The sequence below is a fragment of the Homalodisca vitripennis genome, chromosome 3 (assembly GCF_021130785.1).
Source record: "Homalodisca vitripennis isolate AUS2020 chromosome 3, UT_GWSS_2.1, whole genome shotgun sequence".
NCBI classification, from domain to species: Eukaryota; Metazoa; Arthropoda; class Insecta; order Hemiptera; family Cicadellidae; genus Homalodisca; species Homalodisca vitripennis.
In genome coordinates, this window is record NC_060209.1 from 117,423,647 (window position 1) to 117,445,278 (window position 21,632).

At 36.0% G+C, this 21,632-nt stretch overlaps 1 protein-coding gene across 1 annotated transcript in view; it reads left to right on the plus strand.

Annotated features, from left to right (window-relative positions):
- The window catches only part of LOC124357385 (serine/threonine-protein kinase minibrain), a 226,230-nt gene that overhangs the window by 133,924 nt on the left and 70,674 nt on the right, over positions 1-21,632 (plus strand). Inside the window, exon 2 of the mRNA XM_046809140.1 lies at positions 12,657-12,871. Within this exon, the coding sequence (XP_046665096.1) occupies positions 12,657-12,871 (215 nt within the window). The remainder of the gene's footprint in view (positions 1-12,656; positions 12,872-21,632) is intronic.

A 21,632-nucleotide genomic window follows, 5' to 3' on the forward strand; every position in this document is an offset into this window, starting at 1 on the left:
CAGTGGTTTACGATATTGTATATCTAATATGTTGGTGGAGTGAGGAGGATACCAAAAATGCTATCCGGTATTGTGTAGCTAATTATGCTCCTACCTTATTGGTGAAGTGAGGACGATACCACAACCAGTGGTTTACGATATTGTATATCTAAGTATGTCGGTGGAGTGAGGAGGATACCAAAAAACGCTATCCGGTATTGTTTAGCTAATTTTTCTCTTACATTATTGGCGAAGTGAGGAAAATACAACGACAAGTGGTATCTGATATTGTATATCTAAATATGTTGGTGGAGTGAGGAGGATACCAAAAATGCTATCCGGTATTGTGTAGCTAATTACGCTCCTACCTTATTGGTGAAGTGAGGATAATACCACAACCAGGGTTTACGATATTGTATATTTAAGTATGTCGGTGGAGTGAGGAGGATACAAAAAATGCTATCCGGTATTGTGTAGCTAATTTTGCTCTTACATTATTGGTGAAGTGAGGAAAATACAACGACAAGTGGTATCTGATATTGTGTATCTAAATATGTTGGTGGAGTGAGGAGGATACCAAAAATGCTATCCGGTATTGTGTAGCTAATTACGCTCCTACCTTATTGGTGAAGTGAGGATGATACCACAACAAGTGGTTTACGATATTGTATATCTAAGTATGTCGGTGGAGTGAGGAGGATATCACAAAAATGCTATTTGGTATTGTGTACCTAATTTTGCTCTTACATTATTGGCGAAGTGAGGAAAATACAACAAGTGGTATCTGATATTGTATATCTAAATATGTTGGTGGAGTGCGGAGGATACCAAAAATGCTATCCGTTATTGTGTAGCTAATTACGCTCCTACTTTATTGGTGAAGTGAGGAAAATACAACGACAAGTGGTATCTGATATTGTATATCTAAATATGTTGGTGGAGTGAGGAGGATACCAAAAATGCTATCCGGTATTGTGTAGCTAATTACGCTCCTACTTTATTGGTGAAGTGAGGACGATACCACAACCAACAACGGTGGAGTATACCAAAAATGCTATTCGGTATAGCACTATCTGATATTGTATATCTAAATATGTTGGTGGAGTGAGGAGGATACCAAAAATGCTATCCGGTATTGTGTAGCTAATTACGCTCCTACTTTATTGGTGAAGTGAGGATGATACCACAACCAGTGGTTTACGATATTGTATGTCTAAATATGTTGGTGGAGTGAGGAGGATACCACAAATGCCATCCGGTATTGTGTAGCTAATTACGCTCCTACCTTATTAGTGAAGTGAGGACGATACCACAACCAGTGGTTTACGATATTGTATATTTAAGTATGTCGGTGGAGTGAGGAGGATACCAAAAATGCTATTCGGTATTGTGTAGCTTATTTTGCTCTTACATTATTGGCGAAGTGAGGAAAATACAACGACAAGTGGTATCCGATATTGTATATCTAAATATGTTGGTGGAGTGAGGAGGATACCAAAAATGCTACCCGGTATTGTGTAGCTAATTACGCTCCTACCTTATTTACGATATTGTGTATATAGGGTGTAACAAAAAAGTTTGGCTGGCTATGCATTTTCTGATTTTATGTGTGATGCTAAGCTGAAAATGAAGAATGACCTTTTTCCAAGTTCCACTTCGTTTAGCCGCTAGCCGCCATCTTTTATTAACAAATTATTATGTCTAAAACTATTAAAGCTAAAGAAACCTAATTTGGTACATAAATGTGAATAGGTAAGAGGAAAATAAAAAGAATAATTGTGTTATTTTTTTAATGTTACCAAAATGGCTTCTTTTGAAAATGTTTTAAGTCAAATAACAAAAAACAGTACAGTTATAAAAAAAGTTGTAGACGCCAACAATTTGGAGAATTTAATTGCAATTCCAACGGTTACTAACTTAAATGAAATCCGTCAAGGCATAAGCGAGCACAAACACTTTAAAAATGCGATTGCACAAGCCAGTAGCAGCAATCATTTTGTCTTCTGGTAGGCATGAGCTGTCCAAATAGTCGCAAATTTGCCATCCTGTCTGTGACAATCTTGCACATTTACAAATGTCACAACGGTCTGTAGTGTCGTTCAAGTGACTATCGATTTGAAATAAAATAAAAACTGTATCTTTTCTCTCATTCATTACTTAAAACACAACATATTTCTGGACCAATGAAAAAGAACATGGCAATAGTTCATAAATGACAATTGTGTAAAACAAATCATACACGTTTTTTTACATTTACACTGGTCTTACCTAAAGAGAACTAAAAAGGTCAGAGTATTTAAAAATTATTAATACTTTTACAAGCCAGAACTTCAAACACGTAGCATGAGTGAAGAGGCACTTATGTGCATAAGTTTTTTTGTAATTTACATAAATTTATGTTAATTTCTTTCAATAAAAGTATTATCTCCGTAGACACTGTTTAATTCAAAACTCGTCTTTAAACTATTGTCAATGTTACTTTAATGTATTTTATTGGAGACGTACATAAAACCAGGCGCTGGCATGTTGTGTGTTTAGTTTATATTCCGCTAAAGGCTAAAGGTAGGATGGCGCATGTGATTCAGTAAATAAGTGACGTTATATTAATATATAAAATGTATACAGATAAGTGAAATAAATGACTTGAATTACTTATAAGAATGAACATTTCATTTATGGTACATACAGTAAGTTTTAGAAATTATGGTAAATATTTACCACAGTTTTGTGTACATTTCAAATACTCCCATCTGATATTTATGGAAGCGAACCGGTGACGGTTTCAGTTGGTAGACGTGCTGTATTAGTTAATGAAGATTAGAATATCTGAGTACCATGACGCTGAGGCAGAAGTGATGTAACACCGAGGCGACCCTGCGGCACACGTGATTATATGGTAGCGATTAGGTGACGGTTTCAGTTGGTAGACGTGCTGTATTAGTTAATGAAGATTAGAATATCTGAGTACCATGACGCTGAGGCAGAAGTGATGTAACACCGAGGCGACCCTGCGGCACACGCGGGCCAGACATGACAGTCTATGGTAGCGATTAGGTGACGGTTTCAGTTGGTAGACGTGCTGTATTAGTTAATGAAGATTAGAATATCTGAGTACCATGACGCTGAGGACAGAAGTGATGTAACACCGAGGCGACCCTGCGGCACACGCGGGCCAGACATGACAGTCTATGGTAGCGATTAGGTGACGGTTTCAGTTGGTAGACGTGCTGTATTAGTTAATGAAGATTAGAATATCTGAGTACCATGACGCTGAGGCAGAAGTGATGTAACACCGAGGCGACCCTGCGGCACACGCGGGCCAGACATGACAGTCTATGGTAGCGATTAGGTGACGGTTTCAGTTGGTAGACGTGCTGTATTAGTTAATGAAGATTAGAATATCTGAGTACCATGACGCTGAGGCAGAAGTGATGTAACACCGAGGCGACCCTGCGGCACACGTGATTATATGGTAGCGATTAGGTGACGGTTTCAGTTGGTAGACGTGCTGTATTAGTTAATGAAGATTAGAATATCTGAGTACCATGACGCTGAGGCAGAAGTGATGTAACACCGAGGCGACCCTGCGGCACACGCGGGCCAGACATGACAGTCTATGGTAGCGATTAGGTGACGGTTTCAGTTAGTAGACGTGCTGTATTAGTTAATGAAGATTAGAATATCTGAGTACCATGACGCTGAGGCAGAAGTGATGTAACACCGAGGCGACCCTGCAGCACACGTGATTATATGGTAGCGATTAGGTGACGGTTTCAGTTGGTAGACGTGCTGTATTAGTTGATGAAGATTAGAATATCTGAGTACCATGACGCTAAGGCAGAAGTGATGTAACACCGAGGCGAGCTAAGGCAGAAGTGATGTAACACCGAGGCGACCCTGCGGCACACGCGGGCCAGACATGACAGTCTATGGTAGCGATTAGGTGACGGTTTCAGTTGGTAGACGTGCTGTATTAGTTAATGAAGATTAGAATATCTGAGTACCATGACGCTGAGGCAGAAGTGATGTAACACCGAGGCGACCCTGCGGCACACGTGATTATATGTTAGCGATTAGGTGACGGTTTCAGTTGGTAGACGTGCTGTATTAGTTAATGAAGATTAGAATATCTGAGTACCATGACGCTGAGGCAGAAGTGATGTAACACCGAGGCGACTCTGCAGCGCACGCGGGCCAGACATGACAGTCTATGGTAGCGATTAGGTGACGGTTTCAGTTTGTAGACGTGCTGTATTAGTTAATGAAGATTAGAATATCTGAGTACCATGACGCTGAGGCAGAAGTAATGTAACACCGAGGCGACCCTGGGGTACTCGCGGGCCAGACATGACAGTCTATGGTAGCGATTAGGTGACGGTTTCAGTTGGTAGACGTGCTGTATTAGTTAATGAAGATTAGAATATCTGAGTACCATGACGCTGAGGCAGAAGTGATGTAACACCGAGGCGACCCTGCGGCACTCGCGGGCCAGACATGCCAGCACACAAAGCAAAAATGTCTCTCTTCCTCTTTTCCATATTACTTGACAGTAATGTCATTCAAGCGTCACTTAGCTTCTTTACGTTTAAATCACTACACACTACCAGTTATTAAACAACATTCTACAGTGAGTGTAGTATTTGTTGATGAGCAAAGTTTATTACAAATATTATTAAAATATGAAATTTAATCTAAATATTTACGCGTAATTGATTTGGTGGGAAATTCGAGAAAACATGTATCCTTGTAGCTGAAACAGAGACGACATATAACTAGGATAAACGTATAAACTCTTTTATGTGTTTGTTATTAATAAAACTCTGAAAATATGAACAGGATGAAATCGAAAAAGTTAGCACTATTCTACGTAGAATAAGATACAGCATTTTAAGAATAAATAAAGTTAATTTTATAACAAATTGTGAATCATATACAGTGAAACCAAAACTTCTAATAACAGTTAAATTTAAAGTTGGAACTCAGGCGCTTTTTTCCTATCATAAACTGTTCCAAATATGTTATTTTTATGTTGCGTTTAGAAGTGTACAGTGTAAGTCTTTTAAAGTTTATGTATTTATAGATTGTAAACCACAAAATATAAATATCACACACATTACAAAAAAATTGTTTGATTAGCCAATTGGTTGACCATAATGGACGAATCTACGATCCTGTTTATATATTATCACAGAAAATAATTAAGCATGTACCAAAGATTTTACCATATTTTTTACATAAAAATAAGATTACATAACTTTGTTGCTTTCAATAAAAAAAAAAATACTTCTTATGGTGGTAGAATACAAGAGGGAGTCATGGTAACAGGTGTAGCAATTTAAAACTTCCAGGATTGTTACGAAAATAAAATAAAAATAGCACAGTTGAATAATAAGCTGTTAATAAAATGTAATAACAAGCTTATTTGGTTAATGTTTTCACGAAATCTAATCTTAACACGGACAATTGTACAAGAATAATAAAATTGCAACCCGTGACCAAACCTTTTGCATTTAATGAAAAACTCAAATTTCTAATGAAGTATAACAGTGGTATATTTGTTTTTATCTTTTAAAGACTGACTTTGTAAATAAAGAAACAATTAAATGAGAGTATGTACTAGTTTTGTTGTTTTCTTACAGTGATAGTGAGTTTCAAAAACATTGATGGAATCGGCGTAAAAATCAGGAGTTGCTTGTGTTGCTACATTTGAAAACAGAACAACTGAAAATTATCGTCGAAAGAAAATAATATTTAAAAAAAAACAGTAAGGAAATAATAAAATCCTGAGGAAATGTCAAACATTGATTAAGTTGGAAAAAGATGCAGAGTCAAGATAACTGAACCCCATAAGGGGTGAGTCTTTTCTAAATTAAAACATTAATGAAGGTGTTCTTTAATAAAGCTTTAGTTTCCAGTAAGCTTCTTGTTTTGGTACACAATTTTTGCCCGATCGTAGAGTATTAGGTTTATTTTGTTTTTTTTTTTACGATCATTTAATTAATAGAAGTAGTGATTTATATTAAATAAAATTATTAACTGTCTTATATTTCTTCAAAAAATATATAGAATGTCTTAAATATGTTATGATTGAACTTTTTAATATTTTTAATCTTTCCTTTCGGTTTTGTACTTTCACAGAACTAGGTTTAAATATTTTGACTGTGGTATATTAAAAACACAACTGAAATGGATATATGAATATGTACAAAGCAGTGCTGTCGTAGCATAACAGTTTGTTACTCTAAAGGAAAAGTTTCTTTCTATCGCAATTAGCTAATGAATGTTGTTTGTTTCCTATTCCTGTTTTTAGATATTTTAATACTAAAGTTAATATAGAATAAATTGTGAATCCAACCCCCAAAGTTGAGCGTAAATGTAATAGGTTATTTAGTTGATTTTTGCGTGAATCAGAGTTGGTGTTTTCTGTTGTACAGTAGTGATTACGTGGCAAAAGGTCACAATACACACTCCATTCAACTGAAATGACGCCCCGCTTTAATTTACTTGATATCGCATAGTGATATAAGTTTGAGGGTGTTTAGCGTATCTGAATCGCAGTTTTGTTTTACGAATAAAAGTATAGGATATAAGTAAATGTTTAAAATCTTTCAGTATTACATTTAGATTATTATATTATACGTTTAACTCCAAAATGTATTGGCTTCGGTTCCGTCCTAATGTAAATAGATATTAGCTAAACATTAATACGTAGTTTTGTATGCTCTGTACATCGGTAGAGTGAGCGGTAATGTTGTTAGTACAAGATACTTGCACGGCCTCACCATTGATGTAACCCCTTCACCCCTGCTATCCACACGTCTCTCTCTCTCTCTCTCTCTCTCTCTCTCTCTCTCCCTCCCTCCCTCTCCCTCCTCTCCTCCCTCCCTCCCCTCCCTCCCTCCTCCCCCTCGTCATTCTCAAATTTTTCACTATACTAAAAAATCATCACAGTAATTGAAGTTTATTTGTTATGAGCATATGTTCATGAAATACTGTGAAATCACTAATTTCGAACCAGTATACATATGTGCTCGTACATATGGGTTTTCTTCTCCTTTTTAAGCAGTTGACCCATGGCCAATTGGATTAATTTATTTTAGGCTGTTAAAATTAAATATAAAATTGGAACACGCCAGGCCATATATTGCGTAAGAGATTTCGCTGAAGCTGCTTGCAAAAGTTCAACTATGTAGCTCATTTCAGTCTTTAGTAGTTGTCCTGCTTATAAACAAACATACATGCAATCAGAAATCTAAGTTAAACTACAAGTCACCGGCGACAAAAGAACAATTTGACAAGGCTACTGTCATTCTGCTTTATTGATACTCAGCCAAAATCCCATGGATGGACATGCATAGAACTCCTTCTTGTCTGTGTTGAATCGGGGTTTCGTGTTACTATATGTTCAAATTTTAATTGAATGTAATTAGAATGTTTACAAATATGTCCTGCGATTGCACTTTGCCATTATGGTTACACACATGACTAATATAACAGTTTTTAGCTAACGCTCAATCACGTTTCGTGGAGTGACATGCACAAGCATCGAAGTAGGTGTTGCCTACATAGAAATAAAGCCTCATGCAAAATTTCAACGTTATATAAAAGTTGTTTCAAACTACACACATCATGTGTAGCGGCCCAAGGCAAACCCTGCAGAGGAGGTTTAGTTTAAATAGATGCCGCATTAAATAGACCCCAAAGAATGTGTTTAAAATAATTTTAACACTGTAGAGATACAGAGTGTCTAAAAAACTAGAGGTTAAAAGACAACTCGTGGGGCTGGAAAAAATTTGATTTCTACCTGCCTGTTTGTCTATTTGCTAATGTCTCTCCCCAAAGATATCTCGGTATAGAATTGAACCATAGACTTTAAATTGTTCATGAAGTTTCATTTCTATATGATGAACACTGAGTTCGATTATAGTGCATTTTACTCAAGGCCATTTGGCTGAGCGTTAGTGAATATTTACATGGGTCGTATGGGCAACCATGATGGCAACAAGGTAAACGGCAGAAAAATTAATCTTGTACACAAAATAATTATTATACTAGTGAGAGATTTTCACATTGGACATATCAACACATGTAGTCTAATTATCCCAACCCGTCTAACATAATGTTATGGTAGCTTATGTAGAATATATTATGATGTGGCCAGATATCTGTAGACTGGATATTTTGCGTGACACTTCATCTCTACATAGGCAAGATTGAGTTCTATGTTGTTGACCTACAATAAAATTTGATTGACCGTCTTAAAAGCTTGTTAGTTGGGCTACACGATGTCGCTGTTTGTTTGTCGCGGGAATTAACCATTTCTGACGAATAGATGGTCTGTAGTTACATCTACATGCAATAATGAAATGACCTATAGACTTGCAATTTCGCATAAAACCTCAGCGAAGTCTGTTACGGGACATGGTGTACCGTACTCCTCCCTTGTAATTATTTGACTATAATAATGTGATCTGAAGAAGTATTTTTATATTTTATGAGAGAAAGTAACTTACCTTTTATGATATTTAATAAATAATTATATTAATTTGGATTATGCTTTTCATTCTACATAGTTGCATGAACAAGTCTGGGGGTGTCATTTATTTCACCTTGATCTGAAAAGTATTACACACCAAATATCTAGTCTGACTTGAGATGTCTCCCTGTTCTCTTCTGCACCATCCTCTGTATTTTTAAGGTGTATAAGTTAACGCTTGAAGGTTTCTGCAACTCTGTATAGGCTTATTACATATTTCCTTTAATTCAAGTACAGTTAATTTAAGTACATTATAGTCAGTTGTCAAAATGAAATTTCAATTTACAGTTTGCTACCTCTTTTTAACTATTGTGAAGAATATTGGTTTTATTCATTTATAAATTTAAACCAGTACTGCTATTGAAATTGTAATACAAAAATCGAACATTAAGGAAGAAGAGCGTAACAGAAATAGCAAGTTCTTGCAGTAAGAGTTTGGTGTACTAGTTTTACCAGAAGCCTGATTGATACGTTACAGCTGTATTTTATGTTTTTATAACTCAGGCAGTTTTGTCAACGTACATGTTTACTTGACATATTAGAAGGACATGGCTTGATGAAGTCATTTGCTTATTGAATGGTTGTGCTGACAATCTGTTGTGTATTGCGTCTTTAGAGAAGTATGGCTTAAGGTACTTTGTGAATGTTAAGGAACGTTATTTACTATATTGAATGGGTCTAATGACAACGTCAGGTCATGTGACAGTCCGGGATCAATGGCCGTCAGTCGCACGCTCCGATAACGTTTACTTCCAGACCTCATCTCATCTCTAACTACAGGTATGTCATTTTCAGCATTAATGTTATTATTGGCCTCCTTATCGTACAAAAATTCTGCTGCATCATGTCTAAGGAGGTTATTAATGAACATTTCTCTACAAACATTTGAAACGTTTAAGTCTATGTTTTAATTAAGTTGGATAGTAATAGTAAGAAATTGAATTCATATTTTTCCCTTGCTTACAGTTTATGTACGTTTTTAGGGTCTTGCGTGATTCTGATTCATTCTTTGTATGTTATTAATTAGGATACTACATTAAATTTATTTATTGATGAAATAAACATTAAGTTCAATTATCAGAATAATAAATAATTCGTAAATAATAATAATAATAATGACCGAAACAACAGATAACTGTTGTTATCTCAAATACTATATGGGAGTGGAATTCATTCTGAGGTTAATCGAAACAACATATCATTGATGTTGCTACTACAGGACATTTTTATCTCAAATACCGCCTGAAAGTGCAACTCATTCTACTGATGTTGCTACTACAGGACATTTTTATCTCAAATACCGCCTGAAAGTGCAACTCATTCTACTGATGTTGCTATTAGACGACAGTGTTCTCTCAAGTACCGTCCGAGGGAGGAACTCATTCTGAAGTTAACCTAAACAACAGGAGACTGATGTTGCTACTAGACAACAGTGTTCTCTCAAGTACCGTCCGAGAGTGAAACTCATTCTGAAGTTAACCGAAACAACAGGAGACTGATGTTGCTACTAGACAACAGTGTTCTCTCAAGTACCGTCCGAGAGTGAAACTCATTCTGAAGTTAACCGAAACAACATGAGACTGATGTTGCTACTAGACAACAGTGTTCTCTCAAGTACCGTCCGAGAGTGAAACTCATTCTGAAGTTAACCGAAACAACATGAGACTGATGTTGCTACTAGACAACAGTGTTCTCTCAAGTACCGTCCGAGGGAGGAAACTCATTCTGAAGTTAACCTAAACAACAGGAGACTGATGTTGCTACTAGACAACAGTGTTCTCTCAAGTACCGTCCGAGAGTGAAACTCATTCTGAAGTTAACCGAAACAACAGGAGACTGATGTTGCTACTAGACAACAGTGTTCTCTCAAGTACCGTCCGAGAGTGAAACTCATTCTGAAGTTAACCGAAACAACATGAGACTGATGTTGCTACTAGACAACAGTGTTCTCTCAAGTACCGTCCGAGAGTGAAACTCATTCTGAAGTTAACCGAAACAACATGAGACTGATGTTGCTACTAGACAACAGTGTTCTCTCAAGTACCGTCCGAGAGTGAAACTCATTCTGAAGTTAACCGAAACAACATGAGACTGATGTTACTACCACCCGACATTGTTATCTCATATACTGCTTGAGAGTGCAACTCATTCTATTGATGTTGTTACTATACGACAGTGTTCTCTCAAGTAGCGTCCAAGAGTGGAACTCATCCTGAAGTTAACCGAAACAACAGGAGACTGATGTTGCTACTAGACAACAGTGTTCTCTCAAGTACAGGGTTTTCATAAATGAATGGTGCAATTTTGAATGCTTATAAACAATTTGCTATGCAAGGTAGAAAAATATGGTTGGCACCCCTGAATTCTTCAGCTCAATTAGTTTTATTGCTCTAATGTCAATATGGTGTATTTTCAACAAGATGGTGCGCCACCCCATTATAAGGACTTTGTTCGTGATGCTTTGAATGACAAGTTTGGACAAAGATGGATAGGTCGAGGTGGCCCAATAGCATGGCCTCCTAGAAGCCCGGATTTGACTCCATGCGATTTTTTTTGTGGGGATACGTGAAAAACATTGTTTATTCTCAGAAGATCCGTGATTTAGCTCATTTAAAGGAAAGGATTTATGAGGCAGTATCATCGGTTACAAGAGACATGCTGCACAGTGTATGGGCCGAGATCGACCATAGATTAGATGTCTGCAGAGCTATCGGTGGTGGACACATTGAAATGTACTAAATGTATCAGCATAAAATTGTTTTTAACGAGGATACTAATGAAATAAATATTTTTAATGTACTTCGTACGGTTCTCTTTTTATTTTATGTTTAAATTGTACCATTCATTTATGAAAACCCTGTACCTTCCGAGAGTGAAACTCATTCTGAAGTTAACCGAAACAACAGGAGACTAATGTTGGTACTAGACGACACTGTACTCTCAAGTACCGGCCTAGAGTGAAACTCATTCTGAAGTTAACCGAAACAACAGGAGACTGATGTTGCTACTAGACGACAGTGTTCTCTCAAGTACCGTCCGAGAGTGAAACTTAGTTAACCGAAACAACAGGAGACTGATGTTGGTACTAGACGACAATGTACTCTCAAGTACCGTCCGAGAGTGAAACTCATTCTGAAGTTAACCGAAACAACAGGAGACTTATGTTGCTACTAGACGACAGTTTTCTCTCAAGTACCGTCCGAGAGTGAAACTCATTCTGAAGTTAACCGAAACAACAGGAGACTGATGTTGCTACTAGACGACAGTGTTCTCTCAAGTACCGTCCGAGAGTGAAACTCATTCTGAAGTTAACCGAAACAACAGGAGACTGATGTTGGTACTAGACGACAATGTACTCTCAAGTACCGTCCGAGAGTGAAACTCATTCTGAAGTTAACCGAAACAACAGGAGACTTATGTTGCTACTAGACGACAGTTTTCTCTCAAGTACCGTCCGAGAGTGAAACTTAGTTAACCGAAACAACAGGAGACTGATGTTGCCACTAGACGACAGTGTTCTCTCAAGTACCGTCCGAGAGTGAAACTCATTCTGAAGTTAACCGAAACAAAAGGTCACTGATATATTGCTACTAAGATGACAGTGTTGTCTCCGGTTTTGACATTATAGCGAGAAAACGTTCTTGATTTTAAATTCATGTTATAGATTGTATTTCTCTATTGTATTTCCTAATTAGTTTATTATATAATGTATTTGTGCATCTTTGCTAGTATATATTTAAATCTCAATAGCAATATGTTTCATTTAATAGATTAATCAAAGCGAGTCGTATACGCTACTATGTAACGATTATAGAAAATTGTGGTTGTCAAGATAAAGATACGACGTCTGTTTGTAATGGATGGTTAGGTCTCCCTCTATCCCCCTTCCTTTCCTTCCCCCTCTTCACGATACGCCCTCTCTTTAAGTTGGAATATCACATAAATATTACTTGTGAATTAATTCGTCTAGAACTGTTGGAATCACATTGATTTAAAGGTCTTTTAGGTTTATATAATTCATACGAATATATTGATTGCATCATCTCCGGTGACTCAACTCACAGAGTGAATCCGATTTGTGTAGATTTGTTGTTACAGTACAAATTTAGTACGTGCTAATGTGGTATTGTCTGTATTGCAGGAGGAGAAAGTGTGCGACATGCGGTGCTCTACGGACGGCTGGTGGACGAGGAACAGTTGGCGGTGTCCTTATCGCAAGCGGGCCCGGGCCCCAATACGCCCTCGGACATCCAGGCTATGCAAGCGCGCATCCCCCAGCACTTCCGCGACCCCGCCACGGCACCTTTGCGCAAACTTAGCGTTGACCTCATCAAGACCTACAAACATATTAACGAGGTTAGTCAATTGACGTTACAGAGATATTTACTCTTGTTATTGAATTATAATAATGAATTTCATAAAAATGAAGTCATGGGACATCATTTCAATTTGAATTCCACATTTGATGAGAATAGGTCATATCAAAATGGAATACCTGAATTACACCAGACACATACTGTAGTCGTCTACATGTTTAGTTGCCCACAGATGTACACGTATACTTGCAGTTGCTCATAGATGTGCGCATACGTATATTCCCCCATACGGTTATGTACATAACAAGGCACCCAGAGATATACAGTACACGTTCAGTCGCACATATGGTAACATTAAGTGCTTTGTGTACATCACTACAGAACCATCATTAAATTAATAATTAATTAATATCAAATTTAAGACCATATAAATTACACTATATAAAATAGTTACATTAACAAAGAAAAAGCTTATGAAACGGTAACAAAATTTAAATTACCATCTGGAATAAAATTTAAGAAAAGTATTGTGTAATCGCTGCATCATATAAGAATGTCCCCAATTGATCTTTTAAACTATTTGAAACTATTATCTAATGGACTAAGGAAGAGGGTTAAACATTTTGGGCCAAAATAAAAATGTAAGTTAGAATAAATTTATAGTTGCAAGGTTTTGTTTGTGTCTTTAATTGTAGAGTCGACTAAAACATCGAAATTACTTCTGTTTTGAGATATATAAGTCAAAAGGTTTGCCAGTGTTGAAGTACCATTTTATCAGAAGAACTTCGTACAAATCTCCCGTTGGTCCAATCCCCAACCTATTCTGAGAGTCCACTTTTGGAGACAGACGACCATTGAGTGAATTAGCACTACAAAAAACCCCCAAACGATTGTGCCTTATCTAATTGATGACTAAAATAAGTCACTGTAGCACAGTCAGAGTTTCCTGGCAGGCAAACGAAGATATGTACAACAGAGCAAGAATTGCTGAATTAAGCTGCTTTACAAGATAGTTCATGAATGAGTTCCAATTAAAACTGTATCCTAAGTGGACAAACTTAATAAAAATTCTTAAGGCAAAAACTTCATGAAAGGGTAATGTTTAGATTGATTATATAATATATATATAAAAAAAAAAAAATGCTGAAAAGAACTCCATAGATTTGCATGCCCTTTCACCCATAGATATGCATTGTCTTGTCGTGTACAAAGTATGTCACCCACATGTGTACATGCCCAGTTGCCAATGAATGTACGTGATCTGTTGCCCTTAGAACCTATTCACGTTGAGTCGCCCATATATAGACATCAGTCAATCTTAGATGTGCATCTACAGATATGTACATTTCTAGTCATCTGAATGAAGTTCATGTGAAATTCCGAAAATGGAAACATGTTAGGAGTATTCACATTAATCTAATGAGAATTTAGCCTTTAATTAATATTATAATGTATTGTCATACTTAAGCCTAAAAAGGTGTACTGTTAAAAGTTTAAAAACCTTTATTTATCATAGGTCTTACTTTGATAATTGATGTATGTTTTACCAATTAAGTGTGTAGACGGTTTTGTACCTGCAATTGTAAACTGTATAATTACAAATCATTGTAATACATACAGGTAAAGCAACATAAGGTATGCGACCTCTTGCTTTCTTGTTACTACGGTGATAATATTAATCAACTCTCACGTATTACACAAATTGTGACATACTTATTTCTAGTATATTTTACACACATTTTGTTTTGTTATATATTTTAGGCTGTTCCTATATGAATTACTGGAACCGTGACGCCATAAAAAGTATAACAGCGCGGCACCCCGGGTACACGCCATTGTTACCATGCGGTCCCTCCTTTTTATGGTCCTCCATGCCCATTAGCAGATAGCTTACTGTGATAACATTTTGCCCCAGAGTTTTAATGTGTTGATATTACAATATATTGTTCTGGCGATACTAACAATTTAGGCTGGGCACGATAAAGTTAACCCAAGTTTTAGAGCTTTGTTTTACTTGTAGATTAAAGTTTATGTTTGAAGCCCTTTTTAAACTTGTTTTGAATATCCATTGGGTGGATAAAATAAAACTTGAATGTTGCAGACAAAATAATGGTAAAAGTGAGTTGGGAGGTGGGAACCGGCTCAGCCGTGTCTCTAGGCGTGTGATCCTACCTCTTACATTGTTACACTAAAATATTGTTGAAATAAAAGTTTCTTTCGAGTACTCAGGCATCGCATCGATCCCCATTGATCGCAGACTTGACTGTTGAAATATATTACCATTATAAATATTAATACAAAGTTACAATGTCCTTATGCATTATAATATTATACAAATTTAGCTGCGAATATTTAATACAGGGTATCCCCCTCACCTGTCGTAATGAACAGCTGAGAATTATTCTTAAAACTCTTTTGTAGATTTTTAATGTCACTTGCCGACGTCTCTGATAGATCCAAGAATTACCCCACCCTTCCTCCAAAAATGTTCTTGTAAATGTCATGATCATTTAGTAATGCATTTAATTAAATTTCTTGATTAGTATATTTTGTCCCTTAATGTACAGTTCTGTTATGAAAGTCGAGTTATTATAATGTCGAATGTGCCAATATTTTTCATGTTAGGAACCAGAATGTAAGGCGTAGTGATAAATGTTTTTATACACATTTTTTAAATATGTTTTTTATTAATTTTAAAATGGTTACCGTATAGTATAAAACTTGAGTCATTAATTATGATATGGTTTAAATAGTTTTTGTCACCAAGGTTAAAATAAAATTACCTTCGTTTAAATATAATGTACTTGATTGTGGTGTCAATAGTAGCAAACAAATCGTCGTAATCTTTTAATACCAAACACAGAATAACTGTTTTAAATTTTGGCTTTTAAACATGTTTCTCACATAGAATTGTAAGTTGTGTAGGTTTTTAAGTTTATTACGAATAAGTCTACATTAATATCCGGTGCAACTGAACAGTTTTGAATATGTCGTCAAGCAACACCGCATTCTGACCATAGTGAATTCTTACAAATATGGTATCACTGCACAGGATAGATAGGGTAAGCTATACAGCAGTTTGTCCATCACGAGTAAATACAGATATAGTACAACCTATCAGGACTGGTAATGTGTGTATCGTGATGTAATATAATATAAATTACTTAGAATTAACATTGAGTCATTAGTTATGATATGGTTTGGATCCACTTTGCACATTACACGTCATTAAATTTAAATCTTACTTAAAGAGAGACCAAATGCGAGATAAATTTTCTAACATTTTTAAGGATAGGAAATTAAGTTTCCCTTGTAAAGGTTTGATTTATAATCGATTGTTAATAGTTTGTTGTTACCAAGGTCAAAATAAAATTACATTTATTTAAATATGATACACTTTGATTGTGGTGTCAGTGAAATGTTGTTTTCTTTTAAATGCGAACGTAACAATATCTTTAAAAGAAAAGTCAAAATCTAAGATACATTTTATTAAATATCTATTAGTCTAGTTTTTCCGCTATATAAATGGGCGATCGTTACTGAATTTCCGCATAAACGTTTTGTTTTCCGTCACAAGAAATAAGAAAAATCACGTTTTACATTTATTTATTTTTTCTAACCGTACAAAAGATAATCATTACACCAGACCTGTAAATTTGCACCACATTAATGCTTTAACAGTTGGAAACAAAACGTGTTGATTGACGTTACCTACTTGAGTATTGCCTCGTAATTTAATGTGTACGTCTCGTATACGAGCGTCCGCGCGCAAACACACAGTGCGAGTCGCAAGGTGAAGATGCCTCGCCTCGTCGGCTGAATATTGCCAGTATATTGGCCTCGTATAACCCCTTCTTTTCACCAACTGATCGCTCATTCCGGGCACACCCTGCTCAAAATTCTTTCTGACTTCCATCTTCCTCCCCGCCGCCGCCCACCCCTCCTGCCACCAACGGCCAAATCCTCATCATCCTCCTCATTATTTCCAACTTCTCACAAATCCCCCAACTCCTCCTAAATTACCTTGCTCCGGCGACGTTCCACACACCCTTCCAAAAGTTTTTAAACTGTTGGACCTCCAGCCTTTGCGGCGATGAATAATGAGCTATCGATCTGTTATTGGAAAAGGTGGGGTGTTTGGGAACGGAGGCCCTGTAATCGTCCTGATTATACTAATATATGTTACTTGAATAAATGGGTACACTAAACAGCTAAAACGGTTAATTGTTGATTAAACTATGACTTCGATCTGAAGTCTACGTGAATAACAATTGTACTTTTGTATTGATCTTTGACGCTGACAACAATCGTTAAGAGTGCTAGGTAGTCCATTATGTCGCCTTTCTCCCACACGAACAATGGTGTTTACTCTCACTGTGAGAATTTGTCAGCTGACCAATTAATATATTTACCAATTCCAACTATTGTCCGTCACCCCTCGCCTGGTAGGCGCCGAGGATGTCTTTGTTTCATGCGAAATTGTAGACTCTTGTTCTTGATTTAAGTGTACTATGTTGGTATTAAATCAGAGTTTATGGCTGTTAGTGGAAATAATAATGAAATAACAATAATTGCTTTTAATCAATTCACTTTGATTCCGGTTCTTATTGTTTACTATTGGTGTCACTATTTTGTTCATTTCTTTCAGTGGTTTACTGGTATTGTATGTATACTATATCTTCTGACATTAACATTTATTTTTATACTATTGTGCTACGTTATCTAAAGTGTACCCCATTTAAAGTCTGAAATGTTACCTGTTTTTAAGGGTTTTTTTTTTCGGAGAATGTAATAATATTTTATTGTAAAACAACTGAAGAGAAATAATTTAAATCATACTTAATATGTCAGATATTTAGTCATGGTGAATATTTGGCCATTAATCTTGACTTGATGATGAATCCGTTACATAAATTGAACTATACACATGAGTCTGATACGTTAGTGCCAATGGCTGGCAGTACTGTTCGATTTAGGAACAATAGTTAAAGGGAGGGTTGAAGACAAAGTTTTGAAAGTTGGGCGACTGACATCAGAGCGCTTTCAACGCTCTTGTTTTATGGGGAAGCAGCTGAGATAAAACCAGTCCTGAATCTGACCAAATAGGGTTGCTAGTTTTTATCATAATCTACTAGAACCTGCATTAAGAGAACTTATACTGTATTTTAAATTGAAAAATAGTGCCAGTGGCATATATTTCGATATAAAATAACTATATTGTCAACGAATTTGTCAAATTTCTTTAACTTTGTTACACATTAACATGTTATACACGCAAAGCAAAACGTGAGAGACATTTTCACTTGAGTCTTACATACCTATTTACATAGTATTGAAGTATTTAATATACCATAATAGTAGGCACAAAAAGGCCTACGATGGCGAATTGGGTAGAGTAAATAAATTATCTACCTGAATCATAATCATTGTAAATGTATTATAGACTCTCAAAACTCTTCATATCTTGCAACTCAATGTGAGTTACATTTGGTCTTATGGATCATGGCTCATTGGCATAGGAAAATCTGCTAGAACAATATATAGTCATGGTTAATGTGTTCCACCATCACATATCTGACTCTAGTTACATCAAGCACCTCTCCCACAGCTCTGCTTGTATCTTTAGGTATAACCTCTGCTCTTAAACCTCGAACATTCGTGATTGATTAACCTATATCTAGAGAACGGCCCTAAACAGTTTTCTCCCTTCTTCCCTTGTCATTAAATGTAATTCTACCGAGTCTATAGTTAGCTTGGACACGAATATCTTCTTTCACTTAATCTGGATACCCTTTCTTATCATGAAAATCTTTGTTTAGAAAAATTTACTGTTTTTTATGCATTCAAAATTGTATAGGGCAAGCGGAATCTTGAATTGGATCAGTTAAGGGCGAATTTTAGGTTTCAACTATTTTGGAGAGATATTCGAATCCCCGTGACCTCAATACTCGTCCAGAATAGGGTTGAGCACTGTAAATACTTAAACAGCCAAATAAAACGAAATATATGTATGTATGAGTGCTTGTTAAAGAATAAAAGTAGTCTATGTACATAATATGCACTGGTAAATGTCATCTTTCAATTGATCAAGGAGTTATCAGAATGGAATTTACGTGACATAATGTATTTCTCACCAAGAGAAAATGTCTATAGAATACTTAAAAGCTGTTTTAATTAATTCCATATTTCTAAGTATGGTTACATGTGAATATATCACGTAGCCTACCGTCTGAGTATGTCGTATCAATAACCATTCCTAGTTGGAGGAAATGTAGTGACAATTTTGAATGTGAGACAGAGGGTTCAGTCTGGAGATCAGAGGTGGTCTAAGTGAATCATCAGACCATGAGGCTGTCGGAGTTTCCTCTACTCGGGGTCTCGTCTACGTCTGGTCACACAGTTTGAGACCGCAGATCTCTGGAATATATCACGTAGTCTACCGTCTGAGTATGTTGTATCAATAACCATTCCTAGTTGGAGGAAATGTAGTAATAATTGTGAATGTGAGATAGAGGGTTCAGTCTGGAGATCAGAGGTGGTCTAAGTCAAACAACAGACCCTGAGGCTGTCGGAGTTTCCTTTACTCGAGGTCTCGTCTACGTCTGGTCACACAGTTTGATACCGCAGATCTCTGGAATATATCACGTAGTCTACCGTCTGAGTATGTTGTATCAATAACCATTCCTAGTTGGAGGAAATTTAGTAACAATTGTGAATGTGAGACAGACGGTTCAGTCGGGAGATCAAAGGTGGTCTAAGTCAAACAACAGACCCTGAGGCTGTCGGAGTTTCCTCTACTCGGGGTCTCGTCTACGTTTGGTCACTTATAATACAATGTATTTACATATTATTTCTTTGGACGAAACCTAAACAAATATAATTGGGAACCCTGGACAAATACTCGAGTATTTCTATTTTTGTGTAAAAGTTCCTAAAGTAAAGGAAATACGTTTTTATTAAACACATGTAACATCATTAATGTTACGATTTGTAGTTCCGCAACACAAAACCTAGTGCTTCTATCTACCTTGATGTTTTCAAGATGTTTGATTGAAGTTTCTTGTCGAAGTAATAATTGTAATTTTATGTTCATTATCGGATGATATTTTTACCTACATGAACTCGATTTTAACCTACTCTGTACCCGAGAGACAGACAGACACCTGTTTCCTTCTGGTTACTCAGAATTTAATATATTTTAAATTGCTTTTTAAATCTAAATAAAACAAATCATCTTATCGTTAATATTGCAAATTAAAATTACAAAAGGTGTTTTTCTCATACAGTTTTGCGACGTATTTAAATGATTTTATACTACTTCTAACTACAAAACGAAATCATTGAAAAAGTATGGGGTGGAGCCATTATTATTCGGACAAAACTGTTGTCAAGAAATATGCTATTCATAACTCTATCACCCTAAAATCATGCATTGAAAGTTACTTGAATATAGTAAAGCTTTAAAACATGTAATTTTAAAATTGTGGAATGCATGAATAAATTTTAACCGATTGTTAACTGCTATAATAGTTAAAAACATGTCTTGCATTATCTTGGCAATATTACTTCAGGTGAGAAATATATAACTGCATTTACAACCGTTATGTTGTAGTGAGTAATTAATTAGTGGATTGTCGAGTAAGGATGTAGTTGGCTGGTTTCTGTTCACTCCACACGTGGTTGATTGTTGGTCATTCATCGGATTGTAAATTATCGCGTTAATAGGCACTTTCTTCTTGTCAATATTACTTCAGGTCAGAAATACACTATTCTTCAACAAAATTAAATTTATAACTGTTATGTTGTAGTGTGTAATTAATTATTTGACTGTTGAGTAAGGATGTAGTTGGCTGGCTTCTGATCACTCTACACGTGGTTGATTGTTGGTCATTCATCGGATTGTAAATTATCGCGTTAATAGGCACTTTCTTCTTGTCAATATTACTTCAGGTCAGAAATACACTATTCTTCAACAAAATTAAATTTATAACTGTTATGTTGTAGTGTGTAATTAATTATTTGACTGTTGAGTAAGGATGTAGTTGGCTGTTTCCTGTTCACTCTGCACGTGGTTGATTGGTGGTCCTTCATCGGATTGTAAATTATCGCGTTAATAGGCACTTTCTTCTTGTCAATATTACTTCAGGTCAGAAATACACTGTTTTTCAACAAAATTAAATTTATAACTGTTATGTTGTAGTGTGTAATTAATTATTTGACTGTTGAGTAAGGATGTAGTTGGCTGGCTTCTTATCAGTTTACGCTTGGTTAATTGGTGGTTATTCTTCGTATTGTGAGTTATTGCATTAACTAGGCACTTTTTTCTTGTCAATTCAGTTCTTGGAAATACACTGTTCTCCAACAAAACTGAATTTACAGCCGTTATGTTGTAGTGTGTTAACTAATTTCAAAGAACATTAGAAAACCAAATCGGCGGGGGAAATGCCAAACTATAGATCGAACTCGAAGTGACTGTATTAAAAAAAAATATATGTATTATTACTTAAATTGTGAAGTATCATTACATTCAACCAATAACTCGCGAGCTGTGATAGGTGGTCCTCTTAATGAAAACGTCGATGTACGGCTTGGGAAGATTAGGGCTGAGTAACATCTCCCCCCCCCTCTTCCCTCACCCATACATCGGCAATAATAAGATTCTTCCAACTTGCTGAGTGGTGCTTGTTAGTGTGGCTTTGTTAAAATGTTGTGGTTATTTTATTACATTCTGTGAATAAAGATATTTCTGAACTGATGTCATAATAAACTGAGACATAAAAATTTAACACTTAGAAACAGGT